The 27,010-nt window shown below is 50.9% G+C and overlaps 3 protein-coding genes across 11 annotated transcripts in view; 2 read left to right on the top strand and 1 right to left on the bottom strand.

Annotated features, from left to right (window-relative positions):
- Positions 1-2,942: 2,942 nt before the first annotated feature.
- On the top strand, positions 2,943-6,551 carry Fuom (fucose mutarotase). 5 transcript variants are annotated; one of them, XM_013503056.1, is made up of 6 exons: positions 2,943-3,068; positions 3,700-3,702; positions 3,862-3,932; positions 4,132-4,230; positions 5,045-5,118; positions 5,385-6,551. In XM_013503056.1, exons 1-6 carry the CDS (start codon positions 2,984-2,986, stop codon positions 5,458-5,460), a joined length of 408 nt encoding a protein of 135 aa, XP_013358510.1. In that variant the 5' UTR covers positions 2,943-2,983; the 3' UTR covers positions 5,461-6,551. The 5 variants fall into 5 exon arrangements, with proteins under 5 accessions (XP_013358510.1, XP_013358509.1, XP_013358511.1 ...); XM_013503055.1 differs by having other exon boundaries at positions 3,634-3,702; positions 4,132-4,218; XM_005402064.2 differs by having other exon boundaries at positions 2,944-3,068; positions 3,634-3,702.
- A 2,123-nt stretch (positions 6,552-8,674) lies between these two features.
- Prap1 (proline-rich acidic protein 1) overlaps positions 8,675-27,010 on the bottom strand; it is a 20,218-nt gene continuing 1,882 nt past the window's right edge. The window contains exons 3-9 of one of the 5 annotated variants that reach the window (XM_005402061.2): positions 25,626-25,849; positions 25,100-25,175; positions 18,644-20,961; positions 10,819-10,885; positions 9,867-9,919; positions 9,115-9,215; positions 8,675-8,982 (exon numbers count right to left, since the gene is read on the bottom strand). In XM_005402061.2, the coding sequence (XP_005402118.1) occupies positions 8,768-8,982; positions 9,115-9,215; positions 9,867-9,919; positions 10,819-10,885; positions 18,644-18,864 (657 nt within the window). In that variant the 5' untranslated portion in view covers positions 18,865-20,961; positions 25,100-25,175; positions 25,626-25,849 and the 3' untranslated portion in view covers positions 8,675-8,767. Of the gene's footprint in view, positions 8,983-9,114; positions 9,216-9,866; positions 9,920-10,818; positions 10,886-18,643; positions 21,230-22,232; positions 23,280-25,099; positions 25,176-25,625; positions 25,850-27,010 lie in introns of those variants that run through there. The other 4 variants (XM_005402062.2, XM_013503054.1, XR_001230825.1 and 1 more) reach the window with 4 other exon arrangements.
- Caly (calcyon neuron-specific vesicular protein) overlaps positions 18,051-27,010 on the top strand; it is a gene marked incomplete in the record, with an annotated part of 9,770 nt that continues 810 nt past the window's right edge. The window contains 5 exon segments of the mRNA XM_013503059.1: positions 18,051-18,186; positions 24,071-24,225; positions 25,494-25,607; positions 26,460-26,573; positions 26,821-27,010. Of these exon segments, the coding sequence (XP_013358513.1) occupies positions 24,091-24,225; positions 25,494-25,607; positions 26,460-26,573; positions 26,821-27,010 (553 nt within the window).

Here is a 27,010-nt window from a genome sequence, read left to right as displayed (position 1 = left end):
CACCGCCCCGCATCTTTCTAAGCTGAAATTGTCCCTATCAGACACTGACTCCCAGTCCCTGGAACCCACCGTTCTGCATTTCTACTGATGTGACTGTTCTGGATACCTCGTATGAGTGGAGTCACAACATCATTTACTTTCCTTTTTGTGTCTGGGATATTTCACTTAGCACAATACGACGAAGTAAATGCTTGTGCCCCTCCATCTCTGTGTTGAAATCCTAACCCCCAGGTGATGGTGTTACGAGTTGGGACCTCAAGAACAGGGTTCATGCCCTTGGGCCCCAGAGAGGTCTTTCATCCCCTTTCTCCACATACAGCTTCAGTAAGGTGTCATGTGTGAACTAAGAAGTGGGTCCTCACCAGACCATGAATCCGCCTTGATTTGGTCTTGCAGACTAAAAAAGCCAGAGGAATAAATGTTTATAAGCTACCCAGTCCATAGTATAGCCACAGAACAAGCTGTGACACACAATATCTTCTGGGTTCATCCATGTCATAACATATGTGTCAGAATTTCACTTCTTTTGACTGCTGAATAATCCTCCTACTGCATTCCTTTTAATAGCTCTGACATGCTGTGGATGTGTCATATCTCCTTATTCCTATGGTGATGAGCACTTACTTATTTGACACAAGGTCTTATTGTTTTGCCCAGGCTGGTCTCAAACTCGTAGAATCAAATGACCCTCCTGCCTCTGGCTCTTGAGTAGCCGGAACTGCAAGTGTGCACCACCATGCCTGGAGAGGTGATGGATGTTCACAGAATCTGGTTTTCCAGAACCACCATGGATAGCCCAGCAGTGACCCTTATGCACTAGCCCTAGCATTTCAGTTTAATATGTCTGTAGCCTCCAGAAAAACTGTCTACAGGCTCACCTGAGTACCTGACTGCTCACTCACTCCAGTAGCAGGGTGGCAGGGCCCTTCTCCAAGGTGAGACAAGAGAGGTCTCTAAGGTCAGTGTGGGGGCTGCTTGCATCTGAAAGCTGGAGTATTTATTTAAAATACATATTCTCAGGTGTGACATATGCCTCTAATCCTAGCACACTAGGAGTCTGAGGCAGGAGGATCACAAGCTTGAGCCCAACCTATGCAACTTAGCCTGACTGTGTCTCAATTTTTTATTTTTTAAAGGTGAAGGGGTGCTGGCAATGTAGCTCAGTGGAAAGGTCTGGGTCCAATCCTCTACTGGCAAAAGGCACAATCTTAGAGCTAAACCAGAATCTAACAGAGGTGTAGAATCCTTATTCCTCACTGTATCTAGTGGTACCTGAAAAACAGAAAAACTCTAAGTAGGAAGTGCCACATCGGAAACAAACACAGTAATTGTCATGCTCAATGCCATTTACTGTGTGAGGTTTAGAGACAGAATACAGAAGTGTACCAGAGCCACCCTAAGGGATACTTTGGGTACTTTGTTCCCTCCTTGGGTACTTGGTGGCTTCAGATTCCAGGAGCACCACCCATGTCCTTTGATTGCTATGCAGCGTAAGGCACTTAGCAGGGCTCTGGGAGACTGTTCCCCTGTGACTCCAGTTATAAAAAACTATCTCCACTTTATTCCCAGAACACCAAGTCTCCATTTGAAACTCCATTCTTCAGCAAGTACTGCTGAGGAAGTTGACACAAATTTGAAGCCTATGTCCTGGGGCAAGGGGGTCTCACAAGTAAAGGGGAGATGCTCCCTGCCTCAGGTGAGAGGCTCCCAAGCCTGAGGATGGCCTTAGACTCACTAAGGTGAGGCTGAGAGGTCTGAATTTCAACAGGTGGATACCAATGCTGTGCAGATTTTGTGGGCTGGGGCTGCTGCAAGCCCCCCAACCTATACCCTGTCAGGGGATTTGGCTATGTCAGCTCCAAACTAGAGCACGGCTCTGCATGAGGGAAGAGGTTGGGGTCTGCCTGGGAATCCAGGGTAAGAGGTGCTCACACTATAACTGAGCACTCAGGCTCCATCACACAGCCAATACACAGCCCAGAAAATGGACCACAGTGTAGTCACCACATGGCGACTACACTGGTCACTCAGCCAAATAAAACGATGCTTGTCTTGTTCCAGGATCTGAGCCTCAGGGCCCTCCTGTAGTGAAGCCCACTCACCCCAGCACAGACCACACCAGAGTGCCGTTTACAGGTGTCTCTTCCACCTGGCTCTACAGCCTGGGGCAAGCAGTTAATCCAGATTGTGGTCATGGCCTTGGGCCGGCATGGACAAGGAGTGTGTGAGTCCTTGTCCTGGAGGACCTGAGATGGACAAGAAAAGGACCAAGATGGGCCAAGGATGACTAACAACTGAGCTGACCTTTGCAGGTTATGGCTCTGCACCCCTCAAACAGCAGCTCATCCTCATTTACACAGCAAGAAGTGTAAGTGCTCACAAGCACTGTGGGGACCACTTGCCTTGCAGGTGTCAGCCTGCAGTTGACCATGCCCACCTGTCCCCTGGGGCCCTGCTGGTGGCAGGAGGGAGGAGGAAGTGATGGGTTCTGTTAACTCACCTGTGAGAACGCCAATACTGAGTGCTTATGCAGTCCCCCTTCACACAGAAGGCAGATGACCTTGGCAGAGAAGCCTCTGGATTTTGGGCTGTTTGGCACACACTTATTTACAGAAGCAAGTACAAAGAGAATTTGATTTGGGCTCAACACGGTGGAATGGCTTTTCCCCAGCCAGGGAGCAGGGAAGGCTAGGCTTTCTTGGGAGCGCAGATGTGAATATGCTCATTGCTAAAGCTGAACACGTGGAGGTTCGTGCTGAGTGAGACAATCGACCTCAGTCTGAAATAAACAAGGAAAGGCACCAAAGTTCTCGGTATCTAAGAAAGGAAACCTTAAAACTGAGAAAAATCTATTCATCTAATTTTTTTCATGCACTGACCATCTTCCTCCATAATTTGATTTGAGCAATGGTCCCGCCCTTCCGTTTGTCCCGCCCCTGCCTCCCCAGGCCCCGTTTCCAGAGGCCCCGCCCAGGCCGCAGACATGGTGGTGCTGAAGGGCGTCCCGGCACTGCTGTCTCCGGAGCTGCTGTATGCGTTGGCGCGCATGGGGCACGGAGACGAAATAGGTGAGCGCTAGGGGTGCAAGCTAGAAGACACCGGGCGTTGTTCTCAGAAAGCGGTTAGGGCACTGCTGCAGCCGCCCCACCCTTTTGAACAGGAAGCCCCAACCCTGCTTCCGTAGGGAGCTGGGGACTGTGGGCTCTTCCCGAGGCGAAGTTCTTGGATCCGCCCAGGCGGTCACGAGGTGGCAGCTGCCCTTGGCCTGGATGCAAATGTACCGGGGCAGATCTAACCCCTCCGCAGGGTGTCCTGGGCTAACCGAGCGGGATTCCTTTTCTAGCCTAGGTCCTACCCTTTCCCCATACCTCCTTCGAGGGCCCCGTAGGGTCAGCGGCTGGGGTAGGGGCTGGGCAGTTGGAAGCTGGGGCGCTGTTACTGCCCCCTCCTTTTGGGCAGGGGTGTCACCCTCCCCATCTGCTTTTCCCACTGAGCCGACCCTCTAGAAAGCCACGGAGGTGACCCACGGCCTGGAACCACTGACCATGGAGGGAGGGTAGACTGGTTGATCCCTGGGTGGGGACTGGTGGTGGCCACCAGGGCAACACCAGGGCCTTCTGACTGCCTCTTCAGTTCTTGCAGATGCTAACTTCCCCTCCTCCTCTATCTGTCGGTGTGGGCCTGTGGAGATCCGTGCAGATGGTAAGGAGGGAGGACAGTGGGGGGTGTTGGTCAGGGGTGGGTTGGGCAGATGATTCTGGGCCCCAAATCATTGCCACTGATGCCAAAGAGTGAAAGTTTTGGAACAGAGGGCATGCCAGAGGGGAAGGCAGGAGTCTGAGCCCCGCTGTATCCCTCCAGGCCTGGGCATCCCGAAACTCCTGGAAGCTGTGTTGAAGCTGCTGCCCCTGGACACCTATGTGGAGAGCCCGGTGAGGGCCAGAAGGCTGCTCTGCCTCTCTGTCTCAGTTTCCCTTTTGCCAGACTTCACCAGGCCATCTGCCTTAGAGTGGGGAGGCCATATGCCCCCAAAGGGGCCCTGACCCCACTGGAGGACCCTTGAACGGTCACTAGGCAGGGGAGGGGGTGCTGGAGGTGCTCAGGGCTGCAGAACTCACTCTTCTGTTTCAGGCTGCTGTCATGGAGCTGGTGCCTGATGACAAGGAGAGGGGCCTGCAGACCCCAGTGTGGAAAGATTATGAGATCCTCCTGCTCCAGGTTGGCTGCAGGGTGAGCCTGAAGCCCTGACTATGGGAGGGGCCAAGGACCCTATCTTCTGGAGGCTCAGGAAGAGTGAAATGTGAGGGATGTCCCAGCTGTTCTCAGATGACCTTCACCGCTAGCTGTGTGAGCACTCAGTACCACCAGCTGCCCCATTAGCAGAGACAGAAGAGGTACACCTAAGCCATATGGCTGCTTCTCCTGAACCCCTAAACTCCCCACTTCCCTTCTAGGATCTTGACCTGTCTGCCTGGGGGTCTGTCCCCATGGAACCAAATGGATAAGGGCTGCCTCGCCACCCCTTCTGACCTCCCATGGGTGTGCGCCTGAGTCCCAGGTCTTCCTCTTCACCACCCTATCCTGGCTGTGGGAGTCACACAGCACTCACCCCTGTTTGGTAGGAGACATGCTAATTCTCCTGGGGAACTCATTCACTGTTCACTCATTCTCAGGTCTTGGGCAGGACCTACCTGAAGGGAACAGACCAGGAACTCCCATCCTGGCCACAGGATCCCTTGGGCCAGTTTGCAGGAAATGCAGTATTTGCCAAGCTGGCTGAGCAGCCCCAGGCCAGGAGATACCAAGCATAGCATCTGGTCCAGCACAGGCCCCAGATGGCATTTGAGAGACACCCCATGTCCGCACTGCCCAATCCTTGGCGTTACAGGCTGAGGGCCCTTGAGACCCCTGCACTAGGAGAACCAGAGGAGTAGAGCTCAGAGAGCCTAGTCCCTCGCCTCCTGCTCAGGGCCTTGGGGCCTCAGGGCCTACCCATGAGGCTTTCTGGGCAGAGTTCTTTCAACCATGCCATTTTGTTTTCTAGAGCGCGCTGGCAAAGATAGAAAGATTTGAGTTTTATGAACGAGCCAAGAAGGCTTTTGCTGTTGTTGCAACTGGGTGAGTGCCAGTGGGTCTGCTGGCTCAGGCCTGCCCCCATTTCAAGCCTCTGAGAAGGCCCATTTCCCACTCCCTGCTGAGCTTCTGTCTAGTTGAGACTCAATGAGCAGGAGGAATTTGGGCAGGCAGCGTCCCTGTTTGCATTGCCCAAGGCAGCTGTTCTCTAGATCTTTTTCTGGCAGGTGGGATGGAAGCAGATGGGGTCTGCTGTGTCCCCAAGAGAACACCTTGGCCCTCTGCTCAGCTCTGCTCTGCTCCCTCTGCAGGGAGACAGCACTCTATGGAAACATCATCCTCAAGAAAGGGACAATTGCCCTTGGCTCCCAGTTCGAGGCCTGGTGAAGACTACTCTGAGGGCAGAAGAATTGACCGTGCCACTGGCCTACCTACAGCCACACCCAGACCTGGGCCTCAGCCAGGGTCTGTGGGAGCCAGTGAGTTTTGAGGGACGCTGCCAACTGAGACGGGGATTACCCTGATTTTCTAAATGATGGAAAAACACAGTTACTATCAATCTTCAATCTAAAAGACTGTTCTCCCTCCCAGGTTTGTTTGGAACTGGGCTTAGGAAAGCTACTGGCTCCTCAGAGAGTAGCCACAACCCACCTGATGAATGAATGCTCAGGTGGGAAATCCTTGTGGGAAATGAGGCCTGCGGCCGGGCAGAGTGCATGGCAGGGAAACCAGAGGTGGGTGCAGTGGCTGCCTGGCAGCTCAAGGAGAATGCGGACTTTCGCACAACTGCTCAGGATTCAGATACAAGGTGGCGCCTGATCAGGGCCACTCCCTCTGCCTCAAGCAGGACAGGAGTGAGAGCTGGCCTAACACTTTGGAAGGAAAAAAAATGCAGGTGTAGGGTGGAGGAGGGTGCATCCAGTACCAGTGAGGATGGTGTCAGCAACCTTGGTACAGGCCTAGAGAGACCTGGGTGTGGGCTGGGCCTGTGTTCAGTAAATGGAGCACCCACTCCATAGGCCTGGTGAAGACTACTCTGAGGGCAGAAGCAGCAGCTAGCCGCTTTGTACCTGGGGATGAAACCAGATAGCACCTGCCTGCTTCCTGCTTAAAGCCGGGGTTGTCTTGGGAGGTAAAGGACACACAGTCATGTAGTACCCAGTACTGGGCAGAGGGGCAGCAAGATATAGTAGTGGCCTGAAGGGGGTTGGTGCCTAGAGGATTAGTGATGAGTTACCCTTGCAGTGCTTGGATTGAGTCACTGTCCAGACTGGAGGTCCTCCCCTTAGGCCATTGGTGGCAAATCTGTGGCACACAGGCCACAGCGGGCACACACAACTCTCTCTGTTGGCATGAAAGCCAAGTTACCCCAGCATCCAAGCATTGGATATAGTTGTTTTCTTCCTAACTAAAAGCTCTGAATTCAGATTTATTTAATTGCGGTGTTGAGACTGGTAAAAAGCGGATTTGAGATTGCAGTTTGGGCACCTGGTCTCTAAGAGGTTCAGCATCACTGCCCTAGGCCCTCTTCCTCCCTCCAGCTCTTCTTTCAGCCATGTGGATGAAGGAAGAAGATGGGGACGATAGACAGTGGGAGCTGGTTTCCCTGTCTGGACCAGGCCTGTACTCCAGGATCACAAGGAGTAGTGGGTCAGACAAGCCATCTGGGCAGGGATTTGGGGCCAGGTGTGAGGAAGGGGCCGTGCCTAAGCCTAGCCACAGACCCTGGTGACCATCCTGTCTGTTCCTCTGCCATGGTCCCTGTCCACCAGGCACGTCACAGAAGTACTGTTGCCTAGCAACAGCCAGAAAGCAAAGTGACTACCCAAGTGGCTGTGTACCAGCTGAGTGGGAGGCATGTGTGCAGAAGAGACTGCAGTGAGAATTTAAAGAGGGAGGGAATTTGAAGGCCACCCTTTGCAGTACCCTTCCCATGTCCATGAGGGGCATGAAGAAGCCAGGCCTGATTTTGATTGAGAGACTTCCCCCAACTGCCCTGGAGCTGTTGTTTTTGGGTCTTGGGTTGCAAGGCTGAGTTAGTCTGTGCATCCCTTTGTCTCAGTGGACTGCTCACCATAGTGGCAAACTCCTGAGTCCAAGGTTTCCTCTGCCTCTCCTGGGTACATCCAGATATGCTCTTCAGGAGCTGGGGGAAATACCCACAAGACTGGCTCAGGCAAGGTTAGAGAGAGGTGTGGCTACAAACTCCACCTTGGCCAGTGCCCACCTTTGGGCCTTGCAGATGCTCGACTCTTGGAGCCTCAGAAGTCCACAAGTTCCCCACCTGCCTGGAAACCAGGGAAGAGGGTCAACATGGGGCAGCCTAAATCTCCAGCCTGGGTCTGATTTTCTCGGGGACAGTGGGCAGTGGTTGCTGACCACCTGTGCATGAGTTGCTCTGGTAGTGGCCCCTGACCTGGCATAAGAGTGACTTGGGAGGGGAGTGCTTTGAGCTTCATGTACCCCAGGGATTCATGGCCTCCTGAGACCTGGATAGGATTCTGTAGCCTCTGCTGACCATCCTCTGCTCTTGATTCTGAGCTGCCCACCCCCTGCCCCAGTTCTTACCAGGATGACAAGTGAGGCACACTGAGGTGAAGCTGGACCTACTCTGCCCCTATCAGGGCAGGACCTTGAAGATCATTGTTTTGGCCTCAGTGAGCTCATCCATGATAGGATAGGGACTCACCAATGACGAGGCGACCTGGCTTCTGCTGTGCAGGGTTGGAGGCAGGAATGGAGGCATGCGCATAAGCCATTCATGTCCTTGGGAGAGTAGGGACATCCTTAGGGGACACAGCGAGTTCTAGGGGATATAAGGTCACCTGGGAAAACACACAACAGTTGCATGCCATCAAGAACATCAGGATCAAGAGTCAGCAGCTTCTTCCAGAAGCTGCCTTGGCTGTGGGAGCTGGTGAACTTGTGTAGCTCAGGCCCGAGGGTTTGGCCCTAGTTACTTCTCCCTCATTGCCGGTCATGGTTGCCAGGCACCCCACTATGTACACAGTATGTTAGATAACTCAGGTGGCCTTGCCTGTGCTTAAGCATTGAGCCTGCTAAGGGAGGCCATGCAGGAGGACAGGTACCACAGACAGAGCTGGATGACTACCCACAAAATTAGGACAAAATGTTTGTGTATTGGGCCTGTGTCTGACCCATTCACTTGAGTCTGTGTGCCTGTACCTGTCCATCTGAGCACATATAATATACCTACACACCTGTATACTTATGCGCCTACCAGAGCAGCTGTCCATTTGAACGCCAGTTGTCTTAGCCACCCTCCTCCCTAGTCCTTGCTTCCCAGGTTCTTTCTCTCCTTTCCCCAGGGAGCCCAGGGCAAGTTCCATTTCTCTGCTGAAGCTGATCCTGGTACTGCCTTTGGTGCCCACCTCTGACTGCTGCCACATCCTTTATTCCATCTCCATGTGGAGAGAGATGGCCCTGTAGGTGTTAACTGTGCAGGAGCTGAGGGTTATCTGGGCCTTGTGTGACCCTGAGGGGTTCCTTATGTGCCACGTGTAGGTAGTAGCTCCCTCCTCCTAGACAGCAGAGTTGGGCTCCAGGGTGGTTGGTCTTAAAAAACCAGGTGGCCTTCCACTTCTGTTTGCAGATGTTTATTTTTCTAGCTGGGAAGGGTTGTCAGTCCTGACAGCCTGGGCCATGGGATAGGAGTATGAGGGTGTTCAGGGCCCTAGGACTCCTCCACGGGGTGGTAGATGTGGTCTAGGTCCTCTTCCGGCCCCTGAAGCACTTGGCGAGAGAGCATTGCCCATGAAAAGGGCTCTTCTTTGACCTGGATTTCCTCGTCTGCAGGATGGTATAGACTGTCAAGGTCAGGCTCAGGACCCTGCTGGGGTCTCCGAAAACGGCTCAGGATGTCTTCAGTCTCCACCCAAGCTTTGTTGCCTGGGAAAGGCAGATGGATCCATAGCATTAGTTTCCCTTGCAAGATTCTCCCTTTCACCCAGTTCCACTGGCTCATCCTCCATCTCAACCCCACGGGCCAGACTCCTGCTGTGGCCTAGGTCCCACCCTGACCTGGCTTCTCAATGGCTGCAAGCTTTGGCTTTGGCACTTGGAGAAGATCCACCAGCTGGTCATCCTTGTCCAGAGGCTGCAAGGCGTGGTTGCTCCAGGTCCTGCCCACACAACTGGGTTAGGTTCAGGTACAGCTGGGGAGAGGTACCACCCCCCGCCCCAGCCGCCAGGCAGCTACTGGCCCTGTGAAGCCACTGTAGCCTGCTTCCTATTAACTGCCTCAGGAACTGTAGACAAGCACCTACCTAGGTATTCCTGCTGAATCCTTGAGCCACCAAGGGTGGGGGAAGGAAAGATCAGAACCTCTCAGAGTAAAGAAAGGCTGGGCATAGTGGTGCACCCCTGTAATCCCAGCACTCAGGAGGCTGAGGCACGAGGATCACTATGAGTTCAAGGTAAGCCAGGGCTACATAGTTCAAGACACTATGAACTACACAGTGAGACCCTGTCTCAAAAAACCACAAAGAAAAAACAAAAAAACACCAGAGAGAGGGAAGTCAGAAACCATCCTGGTCCAAGACTGAGTCTTTCTGGGCAGTGTAAGGGAGCTGGATAGGGAATGTGGTCCAGAATACCCAGGCCTCTGTTTTCTGGGCCTGGAGCTTGCTGCTGTGAGGTCCAAGCATTGCCTTCTCCTAGAAGCAGCAGGACAGGGTTCTTTATCTGCCCAGTGTACCCTAGGTCCAAGAAGGGCCCAGAAAGAATAGACCACACTTTGAGAGAGAGTGCAAGGGGGCATCCGAGGCACTTACTTCTCTGTGTCCTGCTCAGGGACTGAGTGCTTGCCTTTGGTCTTGTCAGGTACCTGGAAGAATGAGTCACAGGTATAGCCTTTGCCAGTCAGTGGCCCAAGGTCAAAGGACACCTGCTCCAAGGCCCAAGTGGGGCTATAGGCAGAGCCTGGCCTACAGGTATCTTCAGGAGATAATGGGGATTGCAGGCAAGGGGAGTAATGCCACTAATCTGCTCCCAAATGACCAGCCCACTTTGATTCCTGGCCAGTGCTGGGGAAGGCCATGTTGTCCAGACAGAAATTAGGACCTCACCTTCTGGCTCCAAGCCCCCACTACACCCCCAGCCCTCTGGGTTCTGTCTGGTTTCTGTAGGGATTAGTTGGAGCTATCCCTGCACTTCCCCTCCCTTCCCCAGCTGGTAATCTGGGGAGAGGGTCAGCCCTTGTGAGTCCAGCACCCTGTGAGGCAAAGTGGGCCCTCCAAGGAGTCACCAGCTTCAGGCACTGTGAAGTGGCTGGGAAGAGGTCTCCTTCTTCTTAATTGCTCCCAAGTGTGCAGGCTGAGTGGCCTTCACTCAGGGCAGACCCCATGTGTCATCCCAGCCCAGGTCACCAGTATCAGCACAGTGTATCAAAGCTCCCTGCCTACATGAGCGTCAGGAAGGCCCATCTCACATGGGCTCTTCCTAGGTGCCATCAATGCCCATGTGTCCTACCTGGAGTCACGTGGGTGTCATGGGGGCTTGCCGATCAGACCCCAATGGAAAGAGGTCTGCCCCTCCTCATCTTGAGGCCACACCTCAGTGACCAGCCACATGGCATCTCCAGTCATGCCAGTGCTCTACTTCTACTCTCCAAAGCCAGCTCGAGGTGGCTGGGGATGGGCTCTGAAGCCATTTCCCAACATTCCCTGCTGGTTGGAGCATAGGGTGACAGCCATGGGTGGGGGCCAGGCTGAGGGACCCACATACCTGGGGTGCTGGGATTGCACCAGCCTGCTGCAACAGCACAGCCACCAGACAGGTAACCAGGAAGAGCCTGGGGGACCAGGAAAGGAGTGTGAGGCTGGCAAGGGGCTGCCCCCACCCATGAGCACCCCTCTCGACTCTCCCCTGACAGGACCTGGATGAGCAGCTACCTAGTCCATAGGTAGTTTATAAAGCCTCATTTCACAGAGAAGGACTTGCGGGTACTGAGAGATGAGATACACCTGCTCCCATGCTGTCAGCCAGGGCCACTTCACCCACCATTACTGCACCTCAGTGACAATGCGGAAGACTCCAGAGGCCACAGAGGGACACACATGTGGACAGACATGGGCATTGGTGCCTATATCACATGAGAGTCGGCTCAGTAGTACAAGTACTCAGTACCCCGTGATGGCTGCAATCACACTGTTGAGGACAGATGGAGTCCCATGCATGGGCCTTCACCACAGCACCCTGAGGGTTCGCCCACAGTATTGAGCAACCCATCATGCAGGCAAGAAGATGGTACATAGTGTGGACATGGTATGTGATATGCATATTATGTGTGGTGTCTGTGCTGTGTCATGTCTGGCATGTGTGTATGGCATGTGTGAGAGGTGTATGGTGTGGTGTAGTGCATGGTGTGTACATGTGTGGTGTGGGGGAGTTGCAGTATCATAGAAACCTTCACTCCTTCCCTAGTGACTCAGTATGTCAGAATAGGGGTAAAGGGAGGAGTGGGGACCCCTTTGGTGCCTGGGATGGGAATAAAGCCTAATGGGATTCAGGCACCCTGCTTCTTCTCAGGATCCCCCACAGAGGCTAGTTCCTAGGCAGGAGCCTTACCCTTGTCTTCGCCTCTGGACTCTCTCCCCACACTGAATGAAGACCTGTGGGAACCCTGGGCCTTCCCAGCCCTAAAAATCCAGCTCCTGGGTGCCCCTCCCTCAGGACACCCCAGGCCCTGCTGGCTCCCAGCTACCACTTATCTTTTTGACTCTCACTCCGGTCCTTTGGCCATCACAGCCTGGTGCCTCCTGCTCCTCCCAGGAGATCCCATGGTAAGGCACTCTAGTGCACACCTGGGGGGCACTGGACTGCCCTCAGAGATGGGCCTTGGATATAGGCTCCAGACAGACAAGGATCAGAGAACCCCAAGGAGGTGGGGAAGGGTGCATTCATCCCTATCCACCTAGGAAGAGTGTTCCAGGACCTCCCACTAAACGTGGTCTGACCCTGTAGTCTGTGAACAGAGGCCCCTCTTCGCCTCCCTCCCAGACTCTCCCTGGAGCCAGGGCTGTGGTGAAGAGCCCCCAGAGGCAGTCTCTGAGCCAGGGCTCCTATACCTGCAGCTAAGGTGCTCCTGACCACACCCGGCCAGTGGCAAGCTGCCAGGTTCTGGTGGCTGGGGTTCAGGGGCCCTCGTATCACCTCCTCATGGTTGGGTCTCCTCAGTGTCCAGGTGCTCTGGGGCTCTGTAGTCGAAGATCCAGGGGATATGTGTCTGGCCCGGTTCCTCCCCATTCAGGCTGCTTAGGGTTTTATCACCTCTACGTGGGTGTGTCTGTTCAAAGGTCAGTGGCCAACAATCCTGCTGCCCCAGTGGCTGGGCCCATGGCTTCCCTAACCCTACTCCAGTCTGGATTCTGGGCCCAGGCACCTGAGCTGCCTCTGAGGCACCTACTTCCCCATCTGAGAAGGCTCCTGATCACCCACTTGGCCCACTCCACATGCCTGTCTCACCAAAACCCGTTCACTCACTGAGCACTTCATCACCAGATTTTCCTCACCACTCCCCACCAGGAGACCCATCTCCCAATGGAATCACCACTCTCACACCTATTCCTGTCCTCCCCTCAGGCCACACCAGCGGAAGGATCCTATATGGGTAAGACCTTGGCTTTGTGACCCTGAAGATGGGGTACTGGCCCAAAGCCACCAACTCCATACTGGGCTGATGACACCTTACACAGTGTGGGTGACCCGGAATTGTGAAGCCTGAGGGCCATCTCACCCTATTCTCCAGTGGTCCTCTATAACCCCTCAGGGCACCAGCCCTTAGGAAGCTGCTGCCATGGAGCTGAGCCACTGGCCTCCCAAGCTCAAGACTCCTCTGGCTGAGCTGAGATTCCAATAGGGTGGGGTAAATGTCATAAAAAAACCATTTCAGGCTCTGGACCTTGATCCATGGCATAAGAGCACTTGAAAGTGGTTGCTCCATAAAGTGACTACTAGGATGGAAGAGATGGTGCCTGGACCACTCCCACCCAAGCCCCAGTACAGATAGGTGGGCACAGTGCCCACAAGGGAGGCAGCAGATATCAGTGGCTCTGGGACAGCAGACAGCAATGATAGCAAACCAACAAGAGGTTCTGGGAGACTGGGATTGATGAAACCATGGGGCTCTGGTTCCCCACACACAGCTGACAGAGAAAGAGACACAAACTGTAACCATAATTCCAATCTTGCCTGGCATCCCCTCTTCCCTAGCGCCACCACTCTTTCTACCCTGCAGTCTCCCCATGGTCTCCTGTGCTCCTTTCTCAGTGATCCCACTCTCCCCATCCCTCTCCACTCTCTCTATTCTCCTCTCTCCCCACCCCCCTCTCTACAGGCTTCCCCTTGCCTTCTCCCACTTCCTCATACACCTTCCCTCCCCTCTCTTCATTCCCATCCCCATCCCTCCCCTCCATCCTCCTCCCTTATTCCAGCTGTAGTCCTGAAAGGAAGATGTCAACATCACCTAAATACCAATGTGCCCAAAGGCATGCACCAGGCTATTCACAGGACCAGCCCCGAACAGAGCCCACAGGTTGAGGTATGTGAGCCTCTAACCAATGCAAACACAAAGGACCCTGAGAACTGAGCTGGAAAAAACAGATAAACTGTTCTGCACTGGGAGAGAGACGGCAGTGCCACCTGTCAGGAGGGAAACAGCCCATAGATTTGGCTCAGGAAAATTAACCAACAAGCAAAACAACAACCAGTCTCAGGGAGTGAAAGATCAGGATTCAAAATGGCAGCAGTACACTATAAAAAAAAATTAGTATTTTTAAAACTAGTAGATTTTGTACTTGAGCAACTTTAAGTGCAGAGCAAAGTTCAGTGGAAAGCACAAAACTCCCACATGCCCTCTGCCTCTCACCCACTTGCCCCCTTATCACCATCTCGCACTAGTGTGATGCATTTGCTACAGTTGATGAGTTAATTAAAACATTTTCAATCTCAAATTACAAGACAGTGAAAGAATCAGGAAAAGTGTGAACAACATTCAGGGAAAGAAGCACATAATAGAAACTACCTTGGAGTGGACCAGATGTTAGACTTAGCAGACAAAAACAAAATTAATGGAAAACATATTTAAAGATAAAGGAGAGTGGGGAGAGAAGTAATCGGAGTCTGTAATCCCAGCACACAGGAAGCTGAGGCAGAAGGATCACAGTGAGTTTGAGGCCAGCCTGGGCAACATAAGCTAGTTCAAGGCCAGCCTGAACTGCTAAGTGAGACCTTGTCTCAAAAAATAAATAAATAAATATGTTAATAAAAATTTTAAAAAACCTAAAAAAGAAAAGATAAAGGAGAATATGATGAAATGAGTTAAATAATCCCAGTAAATAGTTCATTAAAAGAATCAAGCCAGTGATATCTACCTGTGGTCTAAGCTACTTGGGAGGCTGAAACAGAAGAATCTCTTGAGCTCAGGAGTTCAAGGCCAGCCTGGGAAATGTAGGAAGACCCTGCCTCCTAAAAACCAAGAACCAATGAGAATCCAAAGTGTTGAAATCCAAAGACAAAGAGAAAATTTTTAAAAGGCCAAGAGAGAAACGATACATGTATACAGCATCAATCAATGACTAACTTCTTATTAGAAACAATGGGGTCAGAAGGCAACATGTGAGGAAGGAATATACCAGCACTTCACATCTACAGAGAAAATGGAGACACTCTATGAAACTAGGCCTACCTGGATACCAAAACTAGACAAAGGCAGTCACCTTGCAAAATTATAGACCAGTATCACTCCTGAACACAGACACAAAGATCCCTAATACAATATTAGGTAAATTCTGCAACACATGAAAAGGAATTTATTCCAGGTATGCGAAGTTGTTCTAATATTTTAAAAATTGCAGAGTGTGGTAGCATACATCTGTACTTCCAGCACTTGGGAGGCTGAGGTAGGAGGATCACCATGAGTTTGAGGCCAGCCTGAGTTACACAGAGACCCTGTTTCAAAAATAAATAAATAAATAAATAAATAAATATCAATTAATTATGCTGTGATGCTGTGAATGAATAGACACACAAAAAATCATCTGACAAAATTCAATAACCATTTATTGTTAAAAAATAATCTTCGCAAAGTAGGGAAAGCCCCTGAGTTCAATCCCAGTACCATAGGGGATGGGGGCTAGGAATAGGAGGCAACTTCCTAAACCTAGTAAGAAGGTATGTACCTACAAGAATCATATGACAAACACCATGGTTAGCAGTAGGAGACTAACAGGTCCCTCCTTCATCTTGGGAAAAAACAAGGAAGCCTACTTTCACTATTCATTTAGCACAGTGCTGGAGGTTCAATGGATGAAAGGGTGAGTCTTGAGGACATTATACTAAGTAAAAACTGTAACCCGAACACAAGGAGACAAATACTGTATGATCTCACTTATATGTGATATCTAAAAACATTGAACTTGGAAGCAGAAAGCGGAAAGGTGGCTGTTGAGGAGGGCCATAGAGTGAAGAAATGGCGTATTGTCCCAGGGTACAAACAGCAACTGATAAGATCACAAATCCTGGGGATTAATATACAACATGGGTGGTGAAGGGTATGTTAATTAATTAGATTATAATGATCATTACACAATATGTACATATATCAAAGTCTCACATACACCTTTAATATATATAATATTTGTCCACCAGTTATTTTAAAATGAAAAGAACCTGGGTATAGAATATATTAATAATTCTTACAATTTAAGAAGACAACCTAATTGAAAAGTGTTCAGAACATCTGAATAGACACTTCACCAAAGAAGGTACTGTATAGGGATAACAGACCCATGGAAAGGTGCTCAGCATCTTTCTCAGCATTACTCTATCTCAGTTGATAGAGTAATGCAGATGTAACCCTGCATACCTTCTTGGATGGTTGTATGGGCTGAATTGTCTCCCCTAAAGTCTTATACTGAAGTTTGTTTTTTTTTTTTTTTTTTTTCTGTCTTTTTGAGACAGGGTCTCGCTATGCAGTTCAGGTCGACCTTGAGCTCACTTTGTAGCCCAGGCTGGCCTCGAATTTGCAATGATCCTCCTGCCTCTGCCTCCCAAGTGCTGGGATTACAGGTGTGCGCCACCACACTGTACTGAAGTTTTAACCCTCAAAATGTGACTGTATTTGGAGATATGTTATTTATTTATTTACTTATTATTTATTTATTTACTTGGAAATACCATCTTGCTACATATCCCAGACTGGCTTGAATTCACTATGTAGCCCAGGCTGGCCTCAAACTCTCTATGATCCTCCTGCCTCTGCCTTCCGAGTGCTGGAATTACAGGCATGTGCCATTATGCCCAGCAAGAGACAGAGCTTTTAAAGGGGCAACTGACTTAAAATTAGGGCACTGTGGTGGGCCCTAATCAAATATGACTGCTATCCTTAGAAGTGGAAAGACTAGGACACAGACACATAGAAAGAATATTTTATTAAGACACAGGAAAGCGATGCTTGTCTATAAGTTAAGGAGGAAGGCCTTGATGTAACAGAAAATGCACCCCCGCCCCAGCCAGTGTACTTCAGTTTCTTAGTTGCCCAGGTAATAGTTCCTATTCCAGTTCTGGTTGCTTCTGTCTCCTAGAAATGGCTGGTCACTGTGAGGCATAGCTGGTCACTGTGATGCACATTGTGTAAACAAATCCCCAATTGGCAAGCCATTGTGCCTCTGTACTTCCTGCTTGCTTATCCCATATAATCCCTAGACCACCAGAGATCAGGGTCTGATATCCTGGGAATGATCCTGATCAGTGCCCATCGATGTAAATAAATCTGCCTCCAAATTCTGGGTGTCATTTCCATGTTCCTGCTTGCTGTTGCATCAGGAGAAATCAAACCTGCTGACTCCTATGTCTTAGACTTTGGCTTCCAGAACAGGGACAAAACAAATTTCCCTTATGCCACCTATCTGTGGTAATTTGGTTATGGCAGCCCAAGCAGGCTAATATGGATGACTATAATAAAAGAGATAAAAAATGTTGGTGAGAATGTGGAGAAACTAGATCCCTCACACACTGATGGTGAAAATGTAAAATGCTGCAACCACTGTAGAAAATCACTGTGGCATTTTCTTAAAAAGCTAAACATCAACTTTCCATTTCAATTAGCAGTTCCCTTCTTTGGCATCTACCCAAGAGAAATGAAAATACATATCTACCAAAGACTTGGAAGGAATGCTCAACATTATAAACAATACATGACTTGGAACGATCCAGATGCCCACTGATGAATGCAACATGATGCATGCATGCAACAGGTATGTTGTGGCTTACCAACAACTATGAGCCCAGGACCCAAGGGTCACATCTGCCATTGACACACCATTCAAAGCATGGCACACAGTCCACCAACCACCTGCTGGAGGCTGTCTGTACATTGGGCATCCTCCAGATATCAATCACCAGTGACTAGGAAAGATGAGATTCACCCCAGGAAAGCTCACCATCCAGGGGTTCAGATTCTGACATAAGGAGACCATCCTCTGAGTGAGTTGGGGCCAAATCTAGTTGTGCCTGACTCCTACTGCTCCAAACTAGTGGGAAGCCAAGGGTGGGGAAAGGGCAGTCTTAGTACTCCACCAAGTCTGCTGAAGACCCAGGGATTCAAAGGTGGAGGAGCAAGGGCTCAGCTGGTCCCCGGGTCTGCCCTCTGTGAGGAGATGGTGTGAAGGTGTGGGAGAAGTGTGGATCTGTGTGGTTCGTGTTTGAGGTGAGTCAGGGTATGTGAAGTGTGAGTATGGTGCATGACAAGTGGGTATGAGGTATGTGTGAAATATGTGAGGCATGTGAGATATATATGAGGTGTACATCAGGCACGCGAGTGTGAGGTGTGTGAGATGAGGTCTATGAGAGTCAGGAACATGCCTAGGAGGGTGAGGGGCCAGGGCCAGGTCTAACGTGGGAGGGCGGCCTGACTGCTGCGGTTCCTCCTCCAGCAGGAGTCTCCATGGCAACCACAGCCTCGGTCTCGCAGCTCCAGCCCCTCGCCCGCCCCGCCCCGGCTGCGAAGCGTCTGGAACTGCATCCTCCGCATCCACATCCGCATCCCCGTCCTCCTGCGACTGAGTCCTGCAGCAGCTGCCGTTGGAACCTCCAGTGAGCCATTTCCACGTTTCTCCTTGTGGAGTGGGGGCGAAGGGGCCCTAGTGTGTGCAGGAGTGTGCAAGGACGGATGTGAGCAGTTTGAGAATGTGAGGGTGTGCGTGTGAGTGCCTGTGGAGGGTGTGGAGGGTGCTAATGTATGCAGGAGCACTTCAGGGGATCTGGTGGCTGCCAGGGAAGCCAGGCACAGCCGCCCTCTTCCCTTGGGGTCTCTGCCGCGGGCCAGTCCGGCTTTGCTGACTGTAGGGGGGGGGGCGGTCCTCCGGCCTCTCAGGACGGGGTGGGGGAGTAACCCTGCTGACTTGGGGCGGACTAGAGGTGGTTCCCTCCCGGGATGTCGGGAGGCCAATCGCAGCTGGGACGTTTGGAAAAGGCCAGGCATGGTGCCCTGTGCCTTGTCCTGGGCAACGTCGGGCAGTGGAGGGCCTAAGACTGCCTGACATCAACCCACCTGGCCCACAGTGACTTCAACCCTCTCCCTGTGAACTGGCTCCACCCCTGCAGGTCTGAGAGAGCCAGTGGGAGTTGTGTGTCCCCAAGGTGGGCAGGGAGCACCGGGTCCAACTCTTGGTCAGCTGTATCTGAGTGCGGAGAAGAGGGAAGAGGAGTCAGAAGAAGGGGGAGCAACAGAACTGGCCTTAGACCGGAGCACCGAGGATCTGCTACCTGCATGGGGGTGGAGGCATGATGGGGGTGGCTGTGTGGCAGGCAGGAGGTAGATAGAAAGTAGGAAGTGGTATTCTTCCAGAACCACCTGCGGAAGTGCTGGATGCGCGGCCACAGGTGGCTGGTACGTGGGAAGCCGCCGGCACCTGTGCCTGCTCCCAGTTTGCTTAGACCACGCAACTCCTGGGGCCTTGCACCCAGAGACAACCAGCTGTAGGGCAAGGGGTGAGAGCGCTAGGTGTTTGCAGCAGGCGGGAGGGGAAGTGCGGGGGCAGGGACAGGCCCTCGGCTGTTGCAGTAGCGCGCTGCGACGCACTTGCGCTCGTGCTCGTGCTCGTGCTCGTGCTCGTGCCCGGCCTGCACAAGCCCGCGCCCTGCGGTGCGCGCCTCCCCTTGTGACGCAGCATCTCAAGGTGGTGGGTGATGCGTGCGAAAGCAAGGCTGTGACATGACCTCTAGCCCAGCTTCCGTGGACTTTCAACCAAGGGTCCCCACCCCCATCCGTCCGTCTGTTAGCATACTATGCACACGCAGTCACCAAATCTTGGAGAGGAGAGATGCAATTACGCTGCAATAGAAATGCATGGCGAGTTGGGGTACTGGGCAGACGACGCACAGGAGACAAGATTACAGAACAGGGTGGACGGGGGTCGGGCCGGTGTCAGTGGGAAGGGTCGGGACACCCCGTTCCCAATTTTACAGAGCTGTGTGAATGAGCCCAGCCTGCCTTCCCATTAGGTCCCTATGACGCAGTGACTGAGAGGAATATTATGGTGTGAACAGAGGAGAGTAAGCAATTGCACACAGACCCCCTTCTCAGCACGAGGGTCTAGAACCAGATGCAGGGGATCTACACGCCCCCCCAACTATTTTCCACCTCTAAGACCTGGCTTTGGGGGGGCTGCTCTGTTGCCGTGGGAACCCTTGAGGAAGTAAAGTGGTCTGCTTGCCACGTCAGGCTAGCTAGAGTTCACTTTTGGCTCCCAGAGGACCCGAGGTGGGGTTCAGAGGAAAGACCCCTTTCCTGCCGGAATGGGGGTCCTGGGCGGCCTGTCTCAGGGCTGAGCCCCCGCTGTAAACGGCTGGTGTGCCTCGGAAGTGCGCGTGTGAAGGCTCCGGACGCTGTTCCTTGGTGCACGCCCCCTTCCAATTGCCCTATCTCTCACAGGGTCCTGCGACCCTCGCCCGCCTTTCCCTGTTCAATCGCCTCCGAGCGATCACTAGGCGGTTTATATTTATTTTCGATAGCTATTTTTCATTTCTGCCTCCAAGCAGCGACTTCTGCACCCCCACCCCCACCCCCCGTTCGGAGAGCCGCGTGATCTGCGCCAAGGATGACGCACGATGAATTTTCATTCCATTAGCCGCAGGTTGCTCATCAGCCTCAGGCGGAGGCAAAGAACCAGCGCCCTCCCCAGGCTCCAGTCCACCTGTGGAAGAGCCTCCCAGCTTTGGTGTGTGGGGGACGCTGCCTGACCTCTTCTGGAAGGACAGGGTCACTTTGGGTAAACACACATGGAAGGAAGTGACTCTCCCCCCTCCCCAGGAATGCCTGGCTGAGGTCAGGAGCATGGTAGAGCTCTTGTTTTCCCTCAGAATGGCATCCTGGCCGGCCCTACTCTCCTAGCCAGCCCTCACTCCCCACTAGCTCCTTCTGCACACCCTTATCCTGTGCATCTGGGGGGCTAGGCTGTCTGTCTCTGGGTGGGGCACCATGATACTTGCCAGCCCTGCAGGTGTGGACACACCAGAGGGGCCTGGCCACTGCAGGGTGAGAAACGGTGGTCCCCTGCAGATCTGGAGGGCACCTGGTTTTATGAGAGCTGCGTCATAAATGACCACAAATGGGTGGATTGTAACAAAATAAATTTATTCTTTTACAATTCTAGAACCAAGAAATCAAAAACCAAGGTGTCAGCAGAGCTGTACTCCTCCAAAGCCTCAAAAGAGGGGTCTCTCCCTGCTCCTTCCTGCTTCTGGTGGCCCTGGGCATTCCTCGGACTGCAGCTCCATCACTTGTCTGCATCCCGCTGCACAAGGCATTCTTGGCATGCATCCAAATCTTCTTTTTACAACAACACTGTCATTGGATTAGGACCCACCCTAACCCAGTATGACATGTTAAACTGGTTACATCTGCAGAGACTTTATTTACAAATAAAGTCACTTTTACAAGTACCACGGGTTAGGACTTGGTGAGGGGTTTTTGGTGTTTGTTCGTTTGACATCATTCACCCCACAGCAAGTCCTTTGTCACTTGTGTTTCAAATATCTTCCAGTTTTGTTCTCTGCCTCTACTCTTTAAAGACTGTGGTTTTTTGTTTTGTTTTGTGGCACTAGAGATCAGACCCAGGGCCTTCACACTAAACTATATCCCTAGCCTATTTTTTTTTTATTTTTTATTTTGAGACACATTCTTCTTAAATTGCTAAATTACCCAGGCTAGTCTTGAACTTTTAATCCTCATACCTCAACTTCTCAGAGGGCTGAGAATGTAGGCATTTACCACCACATCCAGCGAAGGCTATGTTTTAATAAACACAAGTTTATAATTTCAGTGTAGATGTTTTATCAATATTTCCTTTTATGAGTAATGCCTTTTTCTCCTATTGAAGAAATCTTTCCCTCCTGAGACCAAGAAAATCTTCTTCTATATTATCTGAGATGCTTAACTGTTTTGATTTTTCCATGTGTAAGCACCGAGAGCAGCTTTCTGTGTATGGTATGAGGTAGGGATCAGCTTCACTGTTTCCAGGTGGATATTGCTTTATCAAGAAGTGTGCAGTGGTATCTCCATTGTAAACCAGGATCCACGTGTGTAGAGTGTGTCACATGGATCTGTCTGCCATGCATTAGCACCACTTGGCTTCCACTGCTATGTACAAAGCAGACAGCTGACAGAAACTGCCCCTTGATCTTCATCAAGATGTCTGCATGTTCCTTCCTCTGCCCTCCACATGAAATTTCAATGCTTGTCAAGTTCATTAAAAACAAAAACCTGTTGGAATTTTGATTGGGATGTACTGATTCTACAAAAATGTGGGGGGTACTAAACACGAAGATCTCCAAAACCTGCAATCATCCATGACCATACCCTTCTCCACTTCTTAGGGGACTCAGCTATTTAGTTCTCCTTTGACCACAGTCAAAAACATTTTATGACTTTGTAAACAGAGGTGCTTCCCACCTCTGGCTACACCTACTCTAGAGCATTTGGTATTTTTGATACTATTGAACTAGAATCTTTTTTGTTGCTGTTGTTTTTGTTTGGTTTGGTTTTGGTTTTGGTTTTCTTAAGACCGGGTCTTGCTGTGTAGTTCAGGAGGTCTTAAGCTCACTATGAAGCACAGGCTGGCCTCCAACTAGGAGCAAATCTCCTGCCTCAGCTTCTTGAGTGCTGGGATTACAGGTGTGCACCACAATGCCCGGTTTAACTGGAATCTTTCAAAAGTCATTTTCTATATTTTTTTGGCCACTAACATATAGAAATGTAACCAATGACATCAGTGTTCTCACTTTCAATCTTTATAATTTATGTGTAGTATTTTTTGGATTTTCTACACATAAAACATCTTCATCCATGAATAATGATAGTATTACATAATTTGTGCTGGCCTCAGGTCTCATTTCTTTGCCCTGCACAGCTGCATCGGCTGAGACCTCCAGCTTTCTGTTTTATAGAACTGACCTGGTCAAGGACATGTTTATCTCCTTTTTCATCTCAAAGGCAGGAAGATTTACATTCTATATGCTCTGCTGTAGGGTTTTTCAGGATAACTATTATAAGGTTAAAGAACTTTCTGGCCTTAATGTGCTAATAAGTTTTTAAAATAGTAAATGATGGTCAAATCTTAACAGATAACTTTTCCATTCCCATTGAAACTGATCAGATGATTTTTTTTCAATATTTTTAACATGGTGAAGATACTGACTGCTTTTCAAAAGTTAAAACAATTTTCAAGTCCAAAATACACCCAACTACTCCTGATGTGTTGGTTTTTACGTCTTGCTCCATTTGGCTTCCTCAAATTTCATTTGGGGGTCTTCGTTTTGATGTCTGCAATCTTTGCTTCTTGTAGTCCTTGCCAGGCTATGATAAGGTCAAGGTTATATAGGCCCCAGGAGGTAGCAAGTGTTACCTTATTCTCTTCTCTGGGAGTATATTAAAAAATTCTCTGGGAGAATTCATCATCTCCTCTACAATGTGATGCTTGTATTGTTTACTCTTAACTGACTGGAAGATCAGCAGTGATATTCTCTGGGCTTGGAGTTCTTTGTGAGAAGGTTTTAACAACAGACTCAATTTTTCAACAGACACAGGACCTTTCTTTTTCTAATGATTGAGTGTATTTTACTTATCTACTTTGTCCATCATCAGCTTGAAGGTCATCTGCTGCATTCCTTTTCTGTCAAAGCTCACCCTAGAGGTGAAAGCATGCATCCTTGACTCACCCAGTGTTAGTGAGACCTACACTCTGAGTCCCATGGAGCCTCATCTTGACAGACAGCTCTTATCATGGGATTTCAGCTCTCCAAAATGTCTGGTCCTCTACCATTAGGACCAGGTTCTACAGTTAGTGCCTGGATTTACTTGCAAACACCCTCTTTAAGTACCTGTTCCTTAATTCCTGCATCTCCAGCAGGGATTATCGGCTGAAATGCTAAACACCCAGTTATATATGAATTTCAAGTAAGGTGATGAAAGACATTTTGGTATAGATATGTCCCCTCTCTCATATTATATGGGACATGCTTATATTAAAAAAAGTATTCATTGTTTAACACAAATTTAAATTTAACTGGACCTTCTATATTTTTATTTGCTAAGTCTAACAAGCTACAATTTCTCACTGCTCTCTGGATCTTTTAATTTAAGTGGAATAGCTGCCCTTTGAGTGGGATACGTGCTTCTGGAACATTCTCCACAGTAGGCTGGCTGATAGAAGACTCTCCAGTTTGGGGTCTGGGTAGTTTCTGGCCAGAGGTGCCATCTATACTGCTACAGAGCTCAGAGGGTCAGGAAGGGACTAGAAGTCTTTGCCTGGATTCTTCCCATTTGGCCTGAGGTTGGCCTGACCGCCCACAGCCTGGTCCTGGCTCTGGTATGATGGGCACTGGGACCAGCCTAGAGTTCTGTCCCTCCAGTGCCAACTGATATGTGTGCCCATAAGGTAGCCAGTGGGCAATGACCCTGTCTCTGTCTCTGGACCAGGAGAAGAGCCACCATTCACCATGGTGAAGCTGGGCTGCAGCTTCTCTGGGAAGCCAGGAAAAGACCCTGGGGACCAAGATGGATCTTCCACAGACAGTGTTCCTCTGATTAGCCCCCTGGATGTCAGCCAGCTGCAGCCACCATTTCCTGACCAGGTGAGCAACCTAGGCATACATGGGGGACTTTCTCCCTATTGCTTGGGAACAAGGGGTGTGGGTGAGGCTCATATAGATGTTCTTCCTCAAAGGCACAGCAGAGGGGCTGGGGATTTAGCTCAGCGGCAAAAGCGCCTGCCTGGCAAGCGCAAGGTCGTGAGTTCGGTTCCTGGTACCGGAGAAAAACCAAAAAAAAAAAAAAAAAAAAAAAAGGCACAGCAGAATAAAGGCCAGGCTGGGCTGAAACCCCAGTGGACCATAGGCAAGGCGAACCTCCTATTCAGGGCCTTTGTACCCAGAGCTCCCCTTTCCATCTGAAACAGGGGAAGTTGGTCACAGGATGCCTGAAAATTTGAGTCCCCATCCCATGATACATCCAGAGGGGATCGGGAAGCCACAATTCCCACCTTTTCCCTGCCAAACATGGTCAGGGTAGAGATGGAAGACTTGGGCAAGTGACTGATAGAGGGTGGGCTTCCTGCAAAAATAAGTGAGAAACAAAGAGCCTGGATCAAGCCCAGCCCACCCTGCCCTCCCAGAACTCTGGGCCTGAAGGACACTGGAAGTTGTCCTAACCGGAGGTGAGGGGGATGACATGTGCGCTGCCAAGCCTGTCACTCCTGGGGGCCAGGGCAGTTCTCTGGCTTTCCTAGTGTACAGCTACATCTATCACAGCAGCGGACACTGTGAGCAGGCTCACACTTTGCCCCTTGAGAGCACACAGAGCTCAGCACTTAGAACTGTTTCCATGGGGCTGGGGATTTAGCTCAGTGGCACAGCTCCTGCCTGGCAAGCACAAGGTCATGAGTTCGATTCCCAGTACCAGAAAAAAAAATAAAAAGAAAAAAAAGAAAAGAACTGTTTCCATATGTACCTCCTGTAGTAGAGCCCCCAAGACACTCAGAACCAGCAGAGAAGTGGAAATAGACTTCCTGGAAGAAGAGGCCAACCTGTGAAGCCACCAAAAGAGAAGTTCATGGCAGTGAAAGCCAACACCTCAGACTACAAGGCAGCTGGTGAAGTAAGAGGCTCCATCAGCCTAGCTAGGCCCCGGACTATCATGGCTCCCAGCAGATTCACGTCTCTCAACCTCTTCTGGCTTCAGCTTGTAGCTACTGGAGTTCTGCTGGCCATCAGACGGTCCTGCCAGGTGGTCAGCATCCACACCACTACCATGCAGTAGACACTGGCTCCCAACCTTCTTAGTTCAGGGCTCTCCTGGATCCCTGTCAGCTGCTCAAAGAGACCATGGCGATCTCTTTCTTTAGGTGGTCATCAAGACACAGACTGAATACCAGCTGTCCTCCCCGGACCAGTCAAAGAAGTTCCCAGACCTGGAGGGGCAGAAGCTGAACTGCAACCACCCAGAGGAAGGGCGCAGGGTAACTATATGCACCCACCCTTGTGGGGAGTCAGAGCAGGGGGAGAAGGGGCAGGGGCAACACAGGCTCAGGCCAGGTCGAGTCCTCCTTGAGTCTCCTCAGAGAGGAAAGCTGGTCAGACATCGCATTCCAAGGCCACCCTTCCAGCACTGGCTAATCTTCAGCTGCCAGGCCTGCCCAGCCGTCCTCGCAGTTGCTAGCAGAGTTCTCAGCTCCTGTGCCCCTGTCATCCCATTCTTTTCCTAGGAAATACCAGTTTCCCCAGTGAGTCACTGTCTTTTCTTTATTGACTTGCAGGCTAAGTTATGTTGGTACTGCTTTTTCTGCAGCATAGCTGTCAGATATCTTCTCTCATCTTTTAACCTGTTAAGTTTTAATCTCTTAAATTTACCAATAATGGCTTTAGTCATTTTTGGTGGACTGTTTCCTAAAGCTTTTCATTTTTCAGAAGCAGTAGCTATCCCTTTTCCATTAAGCCCTTGGTTTCTTCAATAGAAATGCCGCCAGAGAGGCACTGGGGCCTTGCTGTACTTCCCATGAGTCCATGGGGCTGGTACTAGTGAGTACCCCTCACTGGGAGCCCTGAAGATGGCTCGTAGTATGCAGGACCCTGCACCATGCTGGCCACCAGCCTTTGTACATGTCATCTGACAGGACAAATTCCTATAAGCACCTACTGAGTCAAAGCTTACATGTACTTTTCCTGGTAGCAGATGCTTCTAGAATCACAGCAGAGAGGCCTGGCAAGGCTTTGATCCTGTGGTTTCTGGACCCTTGGCCCTGGTGCTTACCAGGACTTGGGCACTGTGGTCTAGCACCAACAACTAAGTTCCCCTTCTTTCCCTCTCCCAGCTGCCCACAGCCAGGATGATTGCTTTCGTCATGGCACTCCTGGGCTGTGTGCTGATCATGTACAAGGCCATCTGGTATGACCAGTTCAGCTGCCCTGATGGCTTCCTGCTTCGGGTAAGGTGGTAGGGCCTGTGACCGGGGCAGGGGACAATAGAAATCACCCCAAATCTCCCACAACCTCCAGACAGTTCTCCCAAGCATGCTCTTGCTGGGAGCCTCTCTCCTTCCCAAAGAACTACCTGGGTCTTTGGCTCTGCACTGAGCCTTGGGTTCTGTCCTAGAGGCCTGGCCTTCATCAGCTGGAAATTAAGCCCCCTCTGTCCTTCCCCTTCGGCCCTGAACCGCCACCCCACTTCCACAGCACAAGATCTGCACGCCTCTGACCCTGGAGATGTATTACACCGAGATGGACCCTGAGCGTCACCGCAGCATTCTGGCGGCCATCGGGGCCTACCCCTTGAGCCGCAAGCATGGCACTGAAATGCCATGGGCGGACAGCTACCACGCTGTCAAGGGAGCGCACAAGGTGCCCACCCAGGTGGGAGCCGCGG

Source organism: Chinchilla lanigera, unplaced genomic scaffold (genome assembly GCF_000276665.1).
Source record: "Chinchilla lanigera isolate Chin_1 unplaced genomic scaffold, ChiLan1.0 scaffold00076, whole genome shotgun sequence".
NCBI lineage: Eukaryota > Metazoa > Chordata > Mammalia > Rodentia > Chinchillidae > Chinchilla > Chinchilla lanigera.
The sequence above is the reverse complement of the archived record's forward strand: the minus strand, read 5'-3'. Positions and strand labels throughout refer to the sequence as shown.

What these genes read in the sequence shown, in the direction of transcription:
- Fuom (XM_005402064.2), top strand. Translation starts at nt 2,984, where the DNA reads ATGGTGGTGCTGAAGGGCGTCCCGGCACTGCTGTCTCCGGAGCTGCTG. An exon ending in GGGGCACGGAGACGAAATAG is followed by an intron (nt 3,069 to 3,633) that starts GTGAGCGCTAGG and finishes CTGCCTCTTCAG; the next exon opens with TTCTTGCAGATGCTAACTTC. An exon ending in TGTGGAGATCCGTGCAGATG is followed by an intron (nt 3,703 to 3,861) that starts GTAAGGAGGGAG and finishes GTATCCCTCCAG; the next exon opens with GCCTGGGCATCCCGAAACTC.